General features: G+C 47.1%; 1 protein-coding gene across 1 annotated transcript in view; it reads right to left on the bottom strand.

Moving 5' to 3' along the window:
• Positions 1–2,365: 2,365 nt before the first annotated feature.
• The window catches only part of TTC7A (tetratricopeptide repeat domain 7A), a 276,147-nt gene continuing 260,143 nt past the window's right edge, over positions 2,366–18,369 (bottom strand). Inside the window, exon 20 of the mRNA XM_060247872.1 lies at positions 2,366–2,860. Coding sequence (XP_060103855.1) covers positions 2,639–2,860 — 222 coding nt within the window. The 3' untranslated portion in view covers positions 2,366–2,638. The remainder of the gene's footprint in view (positions 2,861–18,369) is intronic.

Below are 18,369 nucleotides of genomic sequence, written 5' to 3'. Positions count from 1 at the left end.
GCTCACAGAAGTTCCCAGCTTCAATCCCTGGCAGCTTTATAGTGAAAAGGATCAGATGACTGGTGATGTGAAAAGACCTCCACGGGAGACCCTGGAGAGCTGCTACCAGTCACAGTAGATCATGCCGACCTTGATAGACCAATGTTATGACTCAGTAGAAAGGCAGCTTTATGCATTCCATCAGCTTGTTAAGGATGGAACGGATAATGGCTGCATGCTTCACACCAGGCTGGCTAGGAGGACACATGGAGGAAAGAGGGCTACATTGAGCCAATTTCCCTCTTCAATCCCTTTGAAGAAAGGGACTATTCCTCTGATTTTCCCTTTTATAGTAAAAAAGGCTCAGGATGTATTTATTTGCTCAGTATGACAAATTCCTTCTGAAAAAGTAAGCATGCAGAAATACTCATCTCTACTAACTTAAGGGAGATTTATATTAAGGAACTGAAGGAAAGTCTGAGGATGTACAGGGGCCAGCACTTCCTGTCTGTAGGCTGCCTGGCAACTCAACAGAAGTATTTAGAAAACAATAAGGGCACGATCTAGCCAATGCCAAGCACTTATAATGGCTTAATTAGAAGTTAGAAGTGACATGGACAGGTGGCCACCCTGTATCAATATTTATGATGGTAAACACAACATGTGTGTTGCTCTATCTCTGCTTTACACAATTGGCTGTTGATTGGGGAGGCAGGGCACTGCAGCATGATGATGTCACACAGAGCTTTTTTTTGGTAGCAGGAACTCCTTTGCATATTGGGCCACACGACTCTAATGTAGCCAGTCCTTCAAGAGCTTACAGTAGGCCCTGTACTAAGAGCCCTGTAAGCTCTTGGAGGATTGGCTACATCAGGGGTGTGTGGCCTAATATGCAAAGGAATTCCTGCTACAAAAAAAGTCCTGATGTTGCACCAAACATTGGGACCTTCCATGAGAAAGAGGGCCAAGAGTCATACAGAGGTGGCTGTTCTGCATCTCTTGCATTGCTTCTTTATGTTCTAAATACCACTGGTCTCAGTGGAAGAAATTTAAGCATGTGCTTAACTATTCCACTGAAACTGGCATCCTCATGCCTCATTCTTTTTTAGCCATCACCACCATATTAACATCAGTGGTGACTTGATCCTAGGGGTTGGTAGAGCTCAGGGTAGGGTAGACCAAATGCAATATTGCAACATCACACTGGGAGATGTTCCACTGCTGCTCCAGGCCTGTTATGCTTCTGTGGAGCATGATTTCCACAATACAACTGTTTACAAATGGATTGCTAATCAGTGAGATCAATACATTTTAGAGCAGAGTGTGTAGCCACAGCTTGTAACAGAAGCATAAACTTGTCGGAATTAAGATGGGCAGTTTTTCCAAGTAGGAAAATAACACAACAGGAAAAGCTTCACTTGCTTAACTTATGCATGTTTGGTTGCAGTTAGATCCAGGAAAAAGGGCTAGTAAGAAGCTGGAAACCGTGTTACGGAAACTATTTAACTGTGAGGGTCATCTTGCACGTAGGGGGCCTATGCGCAAAATTTAGCAAGATTCTATAAAGCAAGTAGGAAAGCAGAATATTTTTGATGTCATGACCATATCAGTTAAGATGCTCTTTGGCTGTAAGTGTAGTTAAAGTGTCACAACAAATCCAGAAGATGGGTGCCAATGGAGACCCAGATAACAGGCTTTTTTCCCACTTTGCCTGTACAGGAGTCAGTTTTAGATCCTATGCAACCCCCCTTTTGGCAGGCTGAGCAACTGTTGGCATGATGACTACATGATACAGGCACAAGGAGAGAAGTTTTGTGTCACTCATCATTCAAGGATGACACAGGCACTAACCAAGAAGAGCCAGTGCCATGCATGCATCTCCAGCCTGGTGTCCCCCTGCCTCCTCCTCCCCTTGCCTCCAGCAAAGGTAAGCTTGGTTAGCAGTGGTGTGACTCCTGCTGTACACAGTGCGTGCTGCCACCCAGCTGCCGTAGCTCTCCCATCTGGAAGCACAGATGCAGCATGGGAGGCAGAGCAATGGCAGCCAGGTGGTGGCATGTGCTGTGCACAGCAGGAACTGTGCCACCACTGGCCAAGCTTGTATATTTCCCTCGCAAGGGGTGAGAATGGGGGGGAAGGCTGAAACTGGTACCCTTCCCCCTGGGCTGCACTGCAAGCAGCTGCCTAATGGATGTGCTGGCCCTGTGCATCTCCTTTCCGGACCATGCTTGCCCAAATAGAGATGCACCAAGCTGAAAGCAGGCCACCAGACATGTATGGGGTCCAGCCTGGACTTTGAAAGTCTCCAGGCACAACAGGACACAAGCTGAGGGCTGGTTTCCAAATCTAGTGACCCATGGTTACTATGGTGAGTGACAAGCTGGGCAACCCTGTGAATTGCAACAATCCCAGTAGCTAGAAAAAGAATACTATTTTTCAGCAACATTATATTGTGATGTGAGTGCTGGGTGAATGTGATATCCCTGAAACAACAGCACTTCCCTGAGGAAATATGTCTACATTCAGGGCAACAAATGATCTATGTCTCTATATTTATTGCACTGTAAACAGGTTGTATAGAAAGACCCTAGAAGAAGAGAACGCCTAGGTGTGTTAATTAGTCCTCCTCCACTAAATGCATGTGCATGGTATGAAATCATCAGAGTTCCCTGGGAATAACTGTAAATGGGACTACGGGACTGCTGGATTCAAGATCCAGAGCAGTCAGGAAGCATTCGACGGCAGCCTCGTTTTTGCCCTGAGCATGAAGAACTTCTCCAAGGCTGTTCCAGGCTTTGTGGCTGGTGCTCTGTACTCGGACAGCATCCTGCAGAACCTTCTGAGCCAGGCTTTTTCTCCCAAGCCTATTCAATAGCAGCCCCTGCAAAGAAAAGATAACCCAGTGTTAGCACATGAACTCAGGCATTTAGTGGCAAGCCTGACTCTAAAACCAAATAGACCAAGGCAATTTGTGGTGGAAGTGGATAACTGGGATGATTTGTTTGAGGGTAAGTGGCTTACCTACCAGGGGAAAAAAAATCTCAGATTTCTTGGATCAAACCAACCGTTGATCACGGCTGATTCTGTATTAGCCTTTGCTCTGGCGCTGTTTCCCCCGGGGCAGATGTTGGTTTCTGCATATCTTGGCCCAGGGCGGCAATTTGACCCGCCTCCAAAGCGGTGTCACCCCGCATTTACGAGATCCTCAAAAAGCGAGAAGTTTATTTTTTATGCGGTTTTGGGGCTCGAAATTTATGTGCAGAAATCACGCCAATGCGCTGTCAAACTTCTCGCATCAGTAGAACACACCCATATAACTCCACGCCCATGATTCCGCCCAGTTATTTCGTCATACTTCCTTAATTTTACTCCCTTTGAAAATTATCCGATATCTTCCTGAAATAAAGTAATTTTTAAAAAACAAATCATGTTTCACGTTACAATGCAAAAAATGTATAACGATGTAACGGAATTTTCTTTTACTGAATACATCCCTTTCTTCCACCCGCTCCATTTTTTATGGCATTTCACGTGATTTTGATCATTGCTTTGTGATTACTTCCCCCCCTCCGATTAAATCACTCCTGACTATTATAATTTTTTTTTTCAAATAAGATCGTTACAATGCAACTAAATAAATAATGATGTTACACAAACTACTTTAAAGATGCATGATTGCCACCTTTATCGATCCCCCCCTGTATGGCCTCAAACGGGAACGGGAATTTGATTATGTTTATAGGTTTATATTTTTGATAGGTTGGGGAAACTTTCTCCCTTAACCCCTCGGCATAAATCTCCCCCCACCCACCTTCATGCATCTATTTGTAATTTGTTATAGCTTTTAATGGAATACTGTGTGCTTAACATTCAGCGTGTGTGGATAAAAATGGTGGATCGCCGACTCAGATTTCCTGGGGCTTAGATAACCTGCCAATGGCAAGGCGAAAGGAAAACACATGACTTTGCCAGTATTATGCCTCTGGCATTACATTGTAATGCAAACAAAGACGATTGCGTTCTAACACAAACACGAATTGCTGTTAAAAAAAAAGGGAAATGTATGAAGGAGGGGGAAATTGCTACGATTGTGGGGGAAACTCTGGGAGCAGCAGTAATGCGGAATCAGAACACATGGAACAGATTGGGAATTGAATCCGGGAGAAATCCCCTAGTGCGGAATCGGGAAATCACGCCCGCATGGAACAACCACGGAGCAAAAGAGGGGCAAACGCCAAATGTGGAATCAGCCCTAGTCTAATGTTCTGTGCTCAGCAATGGCCTCTCAGATGTTCAATTTCAAATCTGTTGGTAAGGCCATCTAACCTAGTGTCCTCCTGTGTCACAACAACAAATTCCTTCAGTCTTGTATTTTGTGAACTACTTCTTTTTCATTGATGTGATCTTCAAATCAATCAGGTTAGTTGGATATGCCCATCCTAGGGCTGCCAGCCTCGAGGTGTGGCCTGGAGATCTCTCACAAGTCAGTTCCCCTGGAGAGAAAATGGCTGCTGTGAATGGTTGGCTTTATAAATAAAGTAAATAATAAATATAGCTGAAGATGTGAAGGCAGATAAAAGGTAGGTTGGTGGGTAGGTGGGAAGGAGAGAAGGAAGCAGGGAAAGGTGGAAGCTGTCAGGAGAAGTGAAAAAGAAAATAGTGGGGAGGGGCTAAAGAGGAAAATGAAGTGACCCCTAGATATCCTTGGGGGTTCCTTATCGTGCAATTGGGCAATATTTGCTCTCCAGGTAGGGGCTGATAGAGGTGGAGAAGGAGGGAACATTGAAGACAGAGGGGCAAATAAAGGTAGGTAGGCTGTTGTGGGGGGGAGGGGAGAGCAAGAAGCAGAAAAAGGGGAGAGGCTATGTGGACTTTCAGGGAAGGGAAAGACAAAGTGCAGGGAGGGGGAAAGGAAATCTCTAAGGCCGTTTTCCCACTGACCTTACTCCGGAGCAACGTCCCTCTTCACCGCACAGCGTCTGCGCGGATTTCCCACCAACTGCTGCGCACAACCAGGAAGAGCCGCGGCTTTTGCATTGCAGATGTAAACTGGTTTTTAGCGGTTTGCATTTGCGACACAAAAGGTCGGGAACTTCCTGGTTCCTCGGAGCAGCCTCGGAGCAGTTGGTGGGAAATCCACGCAGACGCTGCGCGGTGAAGAGGGACGTCGCTCCGAGGTAAGCTCAGTGGGAAAACAGCCTAAAAGACACCGCAGGTCTCCTGCTTGTAGACATATAATGGCATTATGGCCTTTGCTGTTTTCTCATGTAAGGTCTGCATGCACACATGCACACAACCTTTTGGTAAGAATTTAGGTGGTTTCAAATAAAAATAATAACCCAAAAGCCATAATTCTCTTAAAAATTGTGTGAGCTGATTTTTGCAAACACCTGGCATTCTCTCCAAAAGCTTCCTTGCTTGGCACTATTTCAAGTGGCCATGCCAGATATTCATGGGGAGAGGAGGGAAGAGGGGAAAAGGTTAACACCCTGGAGCTATGTAGCTAATCAGATTTGACTACAATATGAAGTCACTGAGGGCAAATTAAGTTCTTGCTTTTCCTCACTGTGAATGAGAGGGAATTGAGAATTCATCAGTTCTGTTGCGGGGACATCAAGGCATTCACACCCAAAGCTCACATTCAAGCTACGTATGATGACAACATACCCACCTGTTGAAAGTCTTTTTCATTCATACATATGACAAGGAATGATTTAAAGGGTCAAAAGGATGCATGATGCTAAATGCTGCCCTCCTATAACTTTACCCTTGCAGCTTCTCCCCCAACTGAACTTCTTCAATGTCAGCATTACAGCTCAGCAGGGAGAACACCTTGGGGGACAGTGGGCAGTGTGGAATTAAGGTGAGAACATTGGTGTCATTTGGACTTTTAAATAGCACCTCCTCACCCTCCCTTTGAATATGGCAAGCTTACCAGGGGTGGACTGAGAGGGAAAAAATGGCCCTGGAAAAGTGCCCCCCAAAGGAAAGAGGAAGAGGCAGTCTGCCTGTCCGGCCCCTAGCCTACCCTGGCCCCACCCACCAAAAGGAGGGAGGGGCCTCCTGCTTGGCCAGTTGCATGGGTGCCACCTCCCCATAGCCAGGCAAGGTACACAAGGGCCTGGCAGGTGCTGCCTGCCCCTTGCCCCACTAGGGCTGTGAAAGGGCTGGGTGAGGTGCTGCATTCCATAAGAGGGCCAGATGGCTGCTGTTGTTGGGCTGGCTGGGCCCTTTTAAGGGGGTAGCAAACAGTTTGCTGGAAAATGTCCTGGTAGACATAATGGCCAGTTGGTCCTTGGAAGCCTACACTTAAAGGGTCTGCTACCGGTGTGTGATTTAAGGGATGGCAAATCTGTTCATAGATAAATATTTCTTATGGTCAGCACCCAGGGTTGCCAGTCTCCCAGTAGGGGTAGGATAACGTCTGTCTTTTGTTACCTGCCTCTGCTATAAGTGGTGGCAGGATAATTTTTTTTAATGGACATCACACCTCTCTTGGAATTACAGCAACTCTATGTTAAAACTATAGATGATCCCCCCCCCCCCAAGTCACATCACACCACTGCTAATGCCCATTTCTCCACCCCCCAGTCTCCCACTAGTTGCCTGGCCTGGTGACCCTAGCGGTACCACAGGAGAACGGGATACATAGAAGTTATTTTAGAGAAGATCTCTGTTCCCGTGAAAGTTGATTTTTCTCATGGAAACAAGATTTTGTGTGTGGGCTGATCTTACTCCCCACTACATAACACAAGAGATCTCTGCTCAGCCTGGAGGGAGATGAAAAGAGAATACATTTCTCCCCTTCAGGTTCTCAATTTTCTGACTCCATTCAGAGACTTGTCAGTGTAATGGGGGACTGCGTCAGTTGCTGTCCATACAGCTCCCTGCCTACAGCTGCCATATCCATCTCTCCAAATACTGGCACAAAAATTTGCATATTATGCAAATAATTTGCTAATTTGCATCTTAATACTTGCATTGTCAACTAGATGTTTGCATCACCAAAATTTGGAAAAGATTGAAGGAAACATCTTTTTAACCTGACAATTTACTCATGCTGGCATTCCTCCCCCCACCCCCAGCAATAATTTCTTAGACCGCAGCAAAGCTTGCAGAGACAAGATACAGCAAGCATGTCCATTATAGCTGTGATGTTCTTTACCTAAAAAATGGGAAGGCGGAAGCAGACTTATTTCTCACAAAACAATAGAACAGAATATTGCCTGCACATTTTGCTTTTTGTATCTTAATAGCTTTTGTTCAATAAGACCATAAGAGAAGCCATGTTGGACCAGGCTAATGGCTCATCCAGTCCAACACGCTGTGTCCCACAGTGGCCAAAACCCAGGTGCCATTAGGAGGTCCACCAGCAGGGCCAGAACTCCAGCAGCCCTCCCACTGTTGCCCTTCAAGCACCAAGGATACAGAGCATTAGTGCCCCAAGCTCAGTGTTCCATCTATACCTTGTGGCTAATACCCACTGATGGACCTCTGCTCCATATATTTATCTACCCCCCTGTCCCGAAGCTGCTTATGCTTATAGCTGCCACCACTTCCTGTGGCAGTGAATCTTTAGAGACTTACTTTTGTTTCAAAATGAAAGCAAGAGTCATGGCCTGCCTAAGGGTTCAAACAGAGGAAATCTGGAAAGCTAAGCCAATAGCAATCCTATCCCTCCCTCTTTCTCTCTGTTGCAGAGGGAGTGAAAGAGGGGAGAGAGGCTACTGTGCATCACCCTCTTCCACCAAACATTTGTTCATGGCTGGGTGGGAGAGGAGGACAGCTCCACGGACACCAGCATCATCATGCTCTGCGGTACTAGGATGAAAAATTAGAGCCTCGAGAAGAATTCTTTACAGCTACATATTTTCTGAAGCTGGCCTGACATGGAGGACTGAACACTTTGTTTCCCTGAAGAATCCCCTCCTGAGAGCTACTGCTCTCTGGCAGAATTTTATATATCCCTACAGAGTCTGGCAAGCAGTAAACAATGCCTACATGTTGTTGCCATGTAGAGTCCAGCTGGGATCTGCCCACGATGCAGAATGAAGAGGTGGGGGAAGGAAAAGTATATTCACATAGTCTCCTCCTGCAAAAGGGCAATATACATTTTTAGCTGGGCATTTTTATAGGTTTCCTAACAAAAGTTCAGTTTCTCAGTTTCCATAGAAACTCCTCTTGTTGAGGAGTATGAATAATTTTATAACATCGGCAGGATCTAAAGTAGATCAGCAATTAGTATACTTTTTAGAAATGCAAATAAATACGCAGGCTCACTCTGTCCTGATGTTCCACATAAAGTTGGGCTCCTTTTTGGCTTTGGCTTTGGCTTTGGCTTTGTTTTTGTTTTATTTATTTCCTCAAATTGGTGCTCAGGTCCCTGGAGGGCAGTCTCAGGTTGTCTATTATGAGTCTTTTGAACACCTCAGGGCCTTTTGAGGATTCCTCTCCTGTTTGCAATCAATCAACATGTCCCAACTTGGAAAAGAATTCTGCTCTATTCAGATTGGCTAGTCATCGTTGTTTGCTTGGTTTGGGCTTCCGAAAGCTGCTTGGGCACAGACTGAAATTAAACAATATATGAACCAACAAGGTTCTCAAGCATGTGGTAGCTTAGTAATAAAAAGGGAGGATCATGGGGAATATTTGCAGGGAAGAATTGGCAGTGAGAAAGGGGGGTGTTCAATTCTTCCTTGCAATTTTTCTTTGCAAATGCTGGTATCTGGCCCCATGGCCCATTAAGATCAGTTATATGTATCCCCCAAAGATCTTTTACTTTACAGAGACCAAAGACATGGGGAAAAGCTGCACCCCAGAAAATCTCCTGACTCTAAAATACTAGGATTAAGGGAACAACACCTCCCAAACATTTGGCCTCTGTATGTCAGATATGAAGGGGGATGCATCACTTTCATATTGAAAAGAAGGACTGTTGATCAAAACAAAGATCTGATAAAAGATATTCCCTGCACGGGAACAGCCTAACATCCCTAAAACAGCAAAAATGCAGTGATCAAAGGCCCTTTTGACTCATCAGAGGTCTTTCACATATTCTTTTCCACAAAGCATGACCCAAGTTTTGCAAGATAAGTATTCAAAACTATTGAAACTTCCTTTGCAAATGCAAATCTGAGATGATGCAATAGTCAATCCAGGAAAGACAATTTGGTCATCTTCTAGATACTATCAGCATACCCATTTCAATCTTGACACCGGGCTTTTTGTAGCAGGAATTCCTTTGCATATTAGGCAACATACCCCTGATGTAGACAATCATCCAATAGCTTACAGGGCTCTTTGTACAGAGCCTACTGTAAACTCCAGGAGAATTGGCTACACCAGGGGTGTGTGACCTTATATGCAAAGGAGTTCCTGCTACAAAAAAGCCCTGTTGATGCCTATTCCAGGTGCATTTCCTATGAATATTTTGGAACTCCCTTTCCTATAGGCTACCTACATTATCCTATTATAGTCCAAATCCTACATTTGCACAAAATGGGGTTTGAGTTCCAAATGAACTATTCTGAACATGGCCCAAAATCCACCAGTGACAATTATGTTCCAAAGTTCTGGTCCAATGCCAGAGAAAATCCCAATTCTACAACAAATTGGTCCAGTATAAGATCTTCTTCATAGGTACCAAGGTAACTTCATGGGCATAAAAAGGGCTACCTAAGTTCTTTGTTCTTTATAAATGGCTCCTATCCAGAAACATCTTCCAATCACCACAGACATGGCAACACTGGACTCTTCCTCTTCAAGATAGGCAGATTTCTCTCTCTCTCCCATTTAACTTTCCTTCCAGAATCTATCCTTTCCCCATTCACCCTCTAGCTCTTCCACTGCCTGTTATGTAGCGGCTTGTCCTATTATCACTGGTTAAGTGCGCGGACTCTTATCTGGGAGAACCGGGTTTGATTTCCCACTCCTCCACTTGCACCTGCTGAGATGGCCTTGGGTCAGCCATAGCTTTCATAGAAGCTGTCCTTGAAAGGGTAGCTGCTGTAAAAGCACTCTCAGCCCCACCTACCTCACACGGTGTTTGTTGCTGGGGAGCGGGGGAAGGTAGAGGAGATTGTGAAAGGCTCTGAGACTCTGAGATTCAGAGTATAGGGCAGGATATAAATCCAAAATCTTCTTCTTCCCCACCGCATCCTGGTTAGACTCCTTTCATGTATCCTCCATTTTGTTTGCCCTATCAAATCTTCTGGTCCCAGTTTGGGAACCCCTCATCTAGCTCTTCTCTGGATCTGTTTGCTCTGGATTAACTAAGCAGGAAGAACATAATTTAGATTAAAACTAACTTTAACTGTGTATCTGGTTTAAAGCAACACAACTACACAATATGTTTTGCAAGTGTCTGGCTTTATTCGGTTTTTTGCACTACAACCGCTATCTCAGTATTCCATACTGATTCCTTATTTCTATTTTGTATCTTGCTAAGATAATATAATGTCTTGCTAGTTAAATGCTTTGTCCGCCTTCCATCTTTTCTTTATCTAAGATTTACTGTGCCAAAACTGGGAGTAATCAGTCATGTATACATCAGACTGAACAATTCCAATTTTGCCCCTGGTTTTGTGTTTTGACTGTATTCATGTAGGGGATGCTGTTATGTAACAGGCCTAGCACTGGGAACGAATTGGGTAACAGTGCCCCCTCCCAGGTGTTTTCATGCAGGCTTCTACTCTTGGAGCCCATTAGGAAGGAAAAAGTTATAGGAGGAGGTGCATTTGTACGGAGTGTTAATGGACAAGGAATGACTAAGCACTTCTCTCTCACCTACCACTTCTCCCCTGTAAACTTACCCTACTCTGTTATTGTTAGGCAAACTTGGATTTGTCCAGGTGGGAGCCAGAGAAGTTTCTGCTTGAGATTCTCTGACGAAGCTTATCACAAAATGTGTTGGATCTAAAAGGTTAAATAAACTGCTCTCCTTTGCACCTTGTTCTTTTCTGCCCTCCACCTACTGGTGCAGCCTTATTTTCTAACAGACACTGTTGGTTCAGACTCCATCAGTGTATATATGCAAAGAATTTTAAAAATCCCAGTGTATAGAAGTTCATTTGCCAGGCTATTGTCCATTCACCTAGTTACAAAATATTCTCCTAAAGCTCTTTGCAGTTTTGGTTGATCACCGCTATCCTGAATAACTGATTCTACCCAGAAACTTTGCTACTTCACTGCTTACCTCCAATTCCAGTTCATTTCTGACCAAGTTAAATAGCTCCAGTCCTAACAACTGATAGAACATGAACATATGAACATATGAAGCTGCCTTATACTGAATCAGACCATTGGTCCATCAAAGTCAGTATTGTCTTCTCAGACTGGCAGTGGCTCTCCAGGGTCTCAAGCTGAGGTTTTTCACACCTATTTGCCTGGACCCTTTTTTGGAGATGCCAGGGATTGAACCTGGGACCTTCTGCTTCCCAAGCAGATGCTCTACCACTGAGCCACCGTCCCTCCCCAAAGTGTGGAACAAACCTGTAATACCCTTAGTTGGAGATGCCGGGGATTGAACCTGGGACCCTCTGCTTACCAAGCAGATGCTCTACCACTGAGCCACCGTCCCTCCCCATGGAACATGGAACTTCTCTGTATGGCATTTGTTCTTTGATAGCTGATGCCTGATTCACACATGCAGCTGACCCCTTCTTCTGCGGTTTTCAAGTGATAAACATGCTCACAGGAACCAGTCCTATCTTTTTTTCATGCATTACACAAAAATGCCATATGACTGGAGCATCCATTTTGCTCTGCATGAACTTCAGGGCTCCTGCATACCATCATTAGAACAGATCAGTGGTCTCCAAGTGGATTATCCCATTGAATCCAGCATACAGATGAGAGAGAACCACTCCACAGAGAATTTAGCCCTGTAAAAGAAAACTTACCTACAGGATAAAGGCAGCAATATCTTTTCAGGCACATCCTGCTCAGACTCCATTTGGAAAATAATAAATAAATAAACAATCCTGAGTTAGGGGGAAAGCTCTCATATAAGGAGTGGTTTCTGCTTAAGCCCATTTCTAGATGCAGTATTATACTAGTGACTACAATTCTGAATCTGAGTACCATTCATCCACAAACTACATGTTCAAGTTACCACTCTTTATGATGATCACCACTAGCCTACATGGACAATTTATTTATTTTAAAATACTCTTCTTTCCATAAAGACTCAAGATGACATGCAGGATCAGTGCAAGTGGCACTGCTACTATTGTGGTCCCATGGCCAAATAAGCAGAATGTGTGGAAGAAAGAATAAGCGACACCACTTTGTGGAAGGAAATGGCCACAGCTTTATTGATGGCATACAAAAGAGCACTCAGCCACCAGCCCGCCCAGTCCATGTGGCAGCCAGCAGCTGCTGTCTTCTTCCCTGCTATCCCCAGGCTGCAAACGTGGCCTCCAGTAACGCATGGTTGGCGCTTGTGTCAAGGCAGTGATGGCACTACTAAATCACAGAGCCATCAGTACAGTCGGTGTGTCAGACTATGGTCTAAATACCTCAGGTTCCCTCATGAAAACACATGCCAGGTAAGGGGGTTGTTCCAGGAGTTGTATATAATTGAGGACCCAGACCCGCCATGTTGTCTTTGTGATGTACTCTCCAATAAAGCATGTTGCCTTCTAAACGTCTCAGAACTCAGTACATTACACTGGCGACAAAGGTGGGATCCTATCCAGGTCCGTGGACAGCTAGTTTCCCTCGTCAGGAAATCGCCGACCTGGCTGGAGACGAAGAAGGCACGCAGCCCAGAGGGGCAGAAGTGCCCGCTGTTGCCGGAGGAACCAGTACTGCCGGAGCACCCACTGCTGCCATGGCAACCCCGAGCGGGATGATGGGCCACATCGCAAAGTTCAACCCCACCAAACCCAAAAGGTGGGAGACTTAGGCAGAGCGTGTCGACTGCTACCTACAGGTGAACATGATTACGGACAGCCAGAAGCGAGACGTGCTCCTGAGTGTCTGCGGGGATGCCATGTTTGAGATCACCAAAGGTCTCTCTGCCCCTGCAAAAGTCACTGCGAAAACTTACGAGGAGGTAGTCAAACTCCTGACCCGGCATTTCTTACCTCAGCCATCCATCATCACCCACTGATTCCTGTTCCACAAGAAGGATCAGGAGGAGGGAGAGACAGCTGCCATCTACCTGGCTGCTCTTCACCAAATCGCTGGAAACTGCAGCTTCAACAAGCTGGAGGAAGCCCTGCGGGATCGATTTGTTTGGGGCCTCCAGGACAAAAGGTTACAGCAAAAGCTTTTTGCAAAGGATGAGCTGACCCTCCAACTCGCCTTCAATGTAGCCACCACATTTGAGAGAGCCACCAAGGCTTACTTCAGCCCTCGGGCGGAAGCCGTCCACCACAAGGAAATGGCATCGGGCAACCACGGGGAGGAAGAGGCACACCAGCTCCACCACCAACCAAGAAACAGGCCAAAATCTTCCACCCGGCCGCAAGCTACAGAGAGGCCCGCCAGCACAAGGTGCGCCAGATGTGGAGACCCACATGAATGACGGGACGGCCCCTACCGCAACACGGATTGTAGGAGCTGTGGAAAAGTGGGCCACATAGTGCACGTTTGCAGGGCCAAGACCAACCACAGGCACCAGTCCACGCACCATGACTCAATGGATGCTCACATGACAGCATCGACCAGCATCCAGGTAATGAATTTGCCCCTGGACACCCCTGATAAGGTCAAGGTGTTGGTGCAAATCAAAGGTGATCCCGAGTCAAAGCTGGACTCGGGATCCTCCATCTCCATAATATCAGAGGGGTTCCTAAGAAAACTCTGCCCCCATGGCCGGGCCCCATTGTGGTCTGCTGATTTCATACTGAAGGACTTCCAGAAAAACCCCGTACAGATTTTGGGATGGGCCACTGTGAGGATAGAGTTCAATAACTTTAAGGGGGCACTGGATATACTCGTGGTCAAGTGCCAGCTCACCACATTACTGGGTCTGGCCTGGTTCAGACCTCTGGGCATACAAATAGTCGGGGTGCAGCAGATACAAACGCACAATTTTGAAAATGTGTGCCAGGAATTCCCAGAGGTATTCGATCAGACCCTGGGGTGCTACAAGGGGTCTCCCATCACCTTACAGCTCGACCCCCACGTGAGGCCAATAAGACTGAAGGCCAGGCGAGTTCCATTCGCTTTAAAACCAAAAATCGAAGCGGAGCTGGACTGCCTCGTGGCCCAGGGAGTGCTAGAGCTGGTTTCCTGAAGCCACATGGGGACGTGTGCATATGCGCAGACTATAAATGCATAACAAATAAAGCGCTCAAGGACTACCCGTCCCCCGTCCCAGTGGTCAGCCACGTCCTCACATCCTGGCTGGCTCTAAGGTTTTTGGGAAGCTGGACCTGGCCCAAGCATACCAGCAGCTCCCAGTGGACGCTGAGACTGCTGAGGCCCAAACAATAGTGACGCACAGGGTGATTTTCAAGCTGCAGCGGTTACAATTTGGGATTAGCGTGGCTCTGGGAATCTTTCAGAGCATAATGGACTCTCTCCTCAAAGGAACTCGCAGAGTACAACCTTTTTTTTGATGACGTTTTGATCGCTGTCCCAGATGCCAAGGAGTTCAGCTGCCGTCTGCGAGAGATACTCAGCCACTTCCAGACTGCAGGACTTAAGGTGAAATGTGAGAAGTGCTCTCTCGGGGTGCCGAGGGTGGAGTTCTTGGGGTTTGCAGTGGACGCTGCAAGAATACACCTGACGGCCGACAAGACCAGGGTGATAGTCCATGCCCCGGACCCCACATGCAAGGTGGAGTTACAAAGTTCCTTGAGACTCTTGAACTTTTATCATTCCTTCTTGCCCCACAAAGCTGCCCTTGCAGAACCCCTACATAGGCTCCTCGATAAACATGCCCCGTGGGTCTGGGGAAAAAAGCAGGCTGCTGCTTTTCAGGCGGTCAAGGACATCTTGGTTTCCAATGCTGTGCTCCACCATTTTGACGAGTCCTTTCCAGTGATTCTAGCCTGCGATGCTTTCCCATACGGGGTGGGCGCCGTCCTGGGTCACCAACATCCGGATGGGAGGGAAGTACTACTCTCGGACTTTGACCCCCACAGAGTATAACTATGCCTAAATCGACAAGGAGGCGTTGGCAATCATGGTGCGTGTGTACAAATTCAACGACTACCTGTACGGCAGGCATTTCACGATTGCCACAGACTACAAGCCCCTGTTGGGCCTCCTCGCCCCGGACTGCCAGACGCCGCAAATCCTGTCACTGCACTGGAACCAGTTCCTCAATTTGTACACGTATATGCTAGTTCACTGCCCCGGCAAAGCAATGAGGCATGTAGACGTCCTCAGTCGCCTTCCGCTGCCCTCGATGGATCCTGACCAGGCTCCTGCCCACCACGTGATGCTACTGGAGACTCTACTGGAAAGGCCCCTCCACGCCGCTGAGGTAGCTCTGGCCACAGGCAGAGACCGCATCCTTGCACGCGTTTTGGACTGGGTGGGGAGGGAGTGGCCCATGGGCAAACTGGACGCTGATTTCAGGCCATTTGCATCCCGCCGGGATGAACTGCCTATACACAAGGGGTGCATTCTCTGGGGGAAGCAGGGTGGTGGCCCCCCCCACTTTGGAAGCCAGTGCTCGAAGCCTTGCACGAGACGCACCCGGGGATAGTGCGTACGAAGGCCTGGCACGTAGTTATGTCTGGTGGCCGGGGATGGACGAAGAGATAGAGGGGTAGGTTAGAAGGTGCCAACCCTGCCAAGAGTCCCAGCCAGATCCACCCAGTGTCCCCGTCCACTGCTGGGAGTCCAATTGTGTGCCGTGGTCCCGGCTACACCTAGACTTCGCGGGGCCATACCAGGACCAAATATTCTTTATCCTGGTGGACGCCTATACAAAGTGGTTGGAGATGATTCCCGTAGCTTCAACCTCCACTGTGGCTGTGGTCAGAACCCTACGGAGGGTCTTTTGCACCCATGGGAACCCCGAGACCTTAGTCATGGACAACGGTACCGCTTTTACCTCCCAGGACTTCCAGAAGTTCCTGAATAGGTACTTAATCTGGCACATATGATCTGCTCCCTTTCATCCAGCCATCAATGGCCAAGCAGAGCACATGGTGCGCACCACCAAGGAGGACCTGGGTCACATAGTGCAGGGGCATTGGGAACACCGCCTGGCAGCCCTCCTTTTTGGGAACCGAATCACCCCCAACCCAGTCACCAGCTTAAGCCCTGCAGAGCTGCTCATGGGTTGGTGGTTAACCACTAGGCTAGATAGGTTGCATCCTGACAGGGCCCCGGACCTCCGCAGCTCCCCCGAGACAAGAGAAGCCACTAGGGGGTTCTTTCCAGGGGACCCGATCTATGCTAGGAGCTTTACAAGTGGGCCAGAGTGGTTACCAGCCCGTGTGCTGTGGGTCACCGGGTCCCGCTCTTACGAGGTCTCATCAAAAGGGGGCCAGCTCCTCTGGAGACACATTGATCAGCTGCGCCGTCGCATCTTGCCGGAAGAACTGGCAGAGCCAGGGGGAGTGGGGAGCGGGGTGATAGCGGTAATGCCACCAGAAGCCACCCAGCCAGTGCCAGCCTTGCTGGCCCTGCCAGCGGAGGGGCCCCGCAGTGTCTGGAGTGACCCCTCCCCAGTGGGGGGGCAAAGGGAGCCCCCGGAGTGGCTGCAGGCACTGGACAGTGCTCTTCTGGCTTCGCCTCACAACGAGGAACCAGCGGCCTTGCAGCACCAGCAGCCACTCCGGCGCCCCAGATTGAACCTAGGAGGTCGAGCAGGGAACGAAGGCCACCAGCTTATTTGAAAGACTATGTTTCTTGAACTAGGGGGCGGAGGAGTGTTGTGTCTTGCAATTTGGTCCCTGAAATTACAACACAGTGCAAGTGCGCATGCGCAGAGGTGACCAGTGGGAAACCGCAGGTCGCTGGACGTAAGGACGAAAATGCACTCCGCCTATGAAGATCTGTGGCGGGAAGTTTAACTGGCCATGATTGGACCTGGCCAGGTAAGGGGGCTGTTCCGGTAAATGTATATAATCGGGGACCTGGCCCTGCCATGTTGTCTTTGTGATGTACTTGCCAATAAAGCATGTTGCCTTCTAAACGTCTCAGAACTCAGTACATTACAGTGACCCAGATAGCCATTTCAGCAATGGCTGTTAAATATTTTCCCCCTCTTACCACTCCACCAGGTTGTGGTAGGAATTGAGAGGTGGGGGACTGGTAATCCTGTTCTAGTATTTGATTGCAGATGGTGCTGTAATTGTTTTGTTTTATTATGCTTTTATATTTTTCCTTCTTTATTAACATTAAGCCAATTTACATACATATCCTTTTGGACATAAAGATAGGATATAAATGTTTTAAATAAATAAAATTACCCCAGCTCAAAACATTGGTGTGGATTGGTTCCTCTTTTGTTGTTTGTTTTTCTTGTATGGGTTGCTTCTTCCCCAAAAAGACACCATTATGTGAAAATAAGAGGAGGAATTGTTGGAGGCTGGAATGTAATCCCACTGAAGGTAGAAATGGGCATGAGCATAGATGGCTTGAAATGGTGGTTAGATGGATTTATGGAAGACATCAATGGCTACTAGCCAGGGTGAGTAAAGGGAACTCCCACAGACAGAAAAGGCACAGAAAACCCCTGAAACCCAGTCCTAGGAGGCAACATGAAAGAAGGCCTTGGCCCCTGGTCCCTGTTCATTGGGCCTCTAGGGCAACTGGTTGATTGCTGTGTGAAACAGAATGCTGGACTGATCCAGCAGAGCTCTTCTTATGTTGTTATGTTCAGTCCCAGTAGTTATTTAATCTTGCAGTCTCTTCTTTATTCAGGGCAGGTTGTATGACACTCTAGATCTATAGCCTTTGAAGGCCTATTATAAAAAATACATGAAATAATAAAACATAAACTGTGCTGCCTGCCAGAGTACTCAGCAGGTACCTGCCAAGTGCAATGAATCAGGCTGTGCACAGCTTAATATGTTACTCTGGAATGATGGGAGCTGAAGTCCTAATGGAAGACTTCATTATTCAAGACTGCCTTAAGTTGGGAAATTTGCTTGACCACATTTGTGTGTGGGGCAAGAGAAGAGGATGCAAGAGAGAGACAGAGAGAGAGAGAGAGAGAGAGAGAGAGAGAGAGAGTCTCAGACCTGCTCCACATAATAGCAAACCATACTCAAAGGGAACTGTGGCCATTCTTGGCTCCTTTTTTCCATTCTCTTTTTTAAATTAAACTTTTAAAAAAGATATACAACAAATGCAGTCAAATATTCACAAAATCTTAACCCTTTAACTCCACCCCCCAGCCAAAAACCTATAACAAAACATCTATACTATTATCCCAGGATCAGATTCAGCCAGGCAAAGTTCAAGAAGTACATA

Source organism: Heteronotia binoei, chromosome 1, assembly GCF_032191835.1.
Source record: "Heteronotia binoei isolate CCM8104 ecotype False Entrance Well chromosome 1, APGP_CSIRO_Hbin_v1, whole genome shotgun sequence".
In the NCBI taxonomy this organism is placed as follows: domain Eukaryota; kingdom Metazoa; phylum Chordata; class Lepidosauria; order Squamata; family Gekkonidae; genus Heteronotia; species Heteronotia binoei.
Note: the sequence above shows the minus strand (reverse complement) of the source record. Positions and strands in the feature narration are given on the sequence as shown.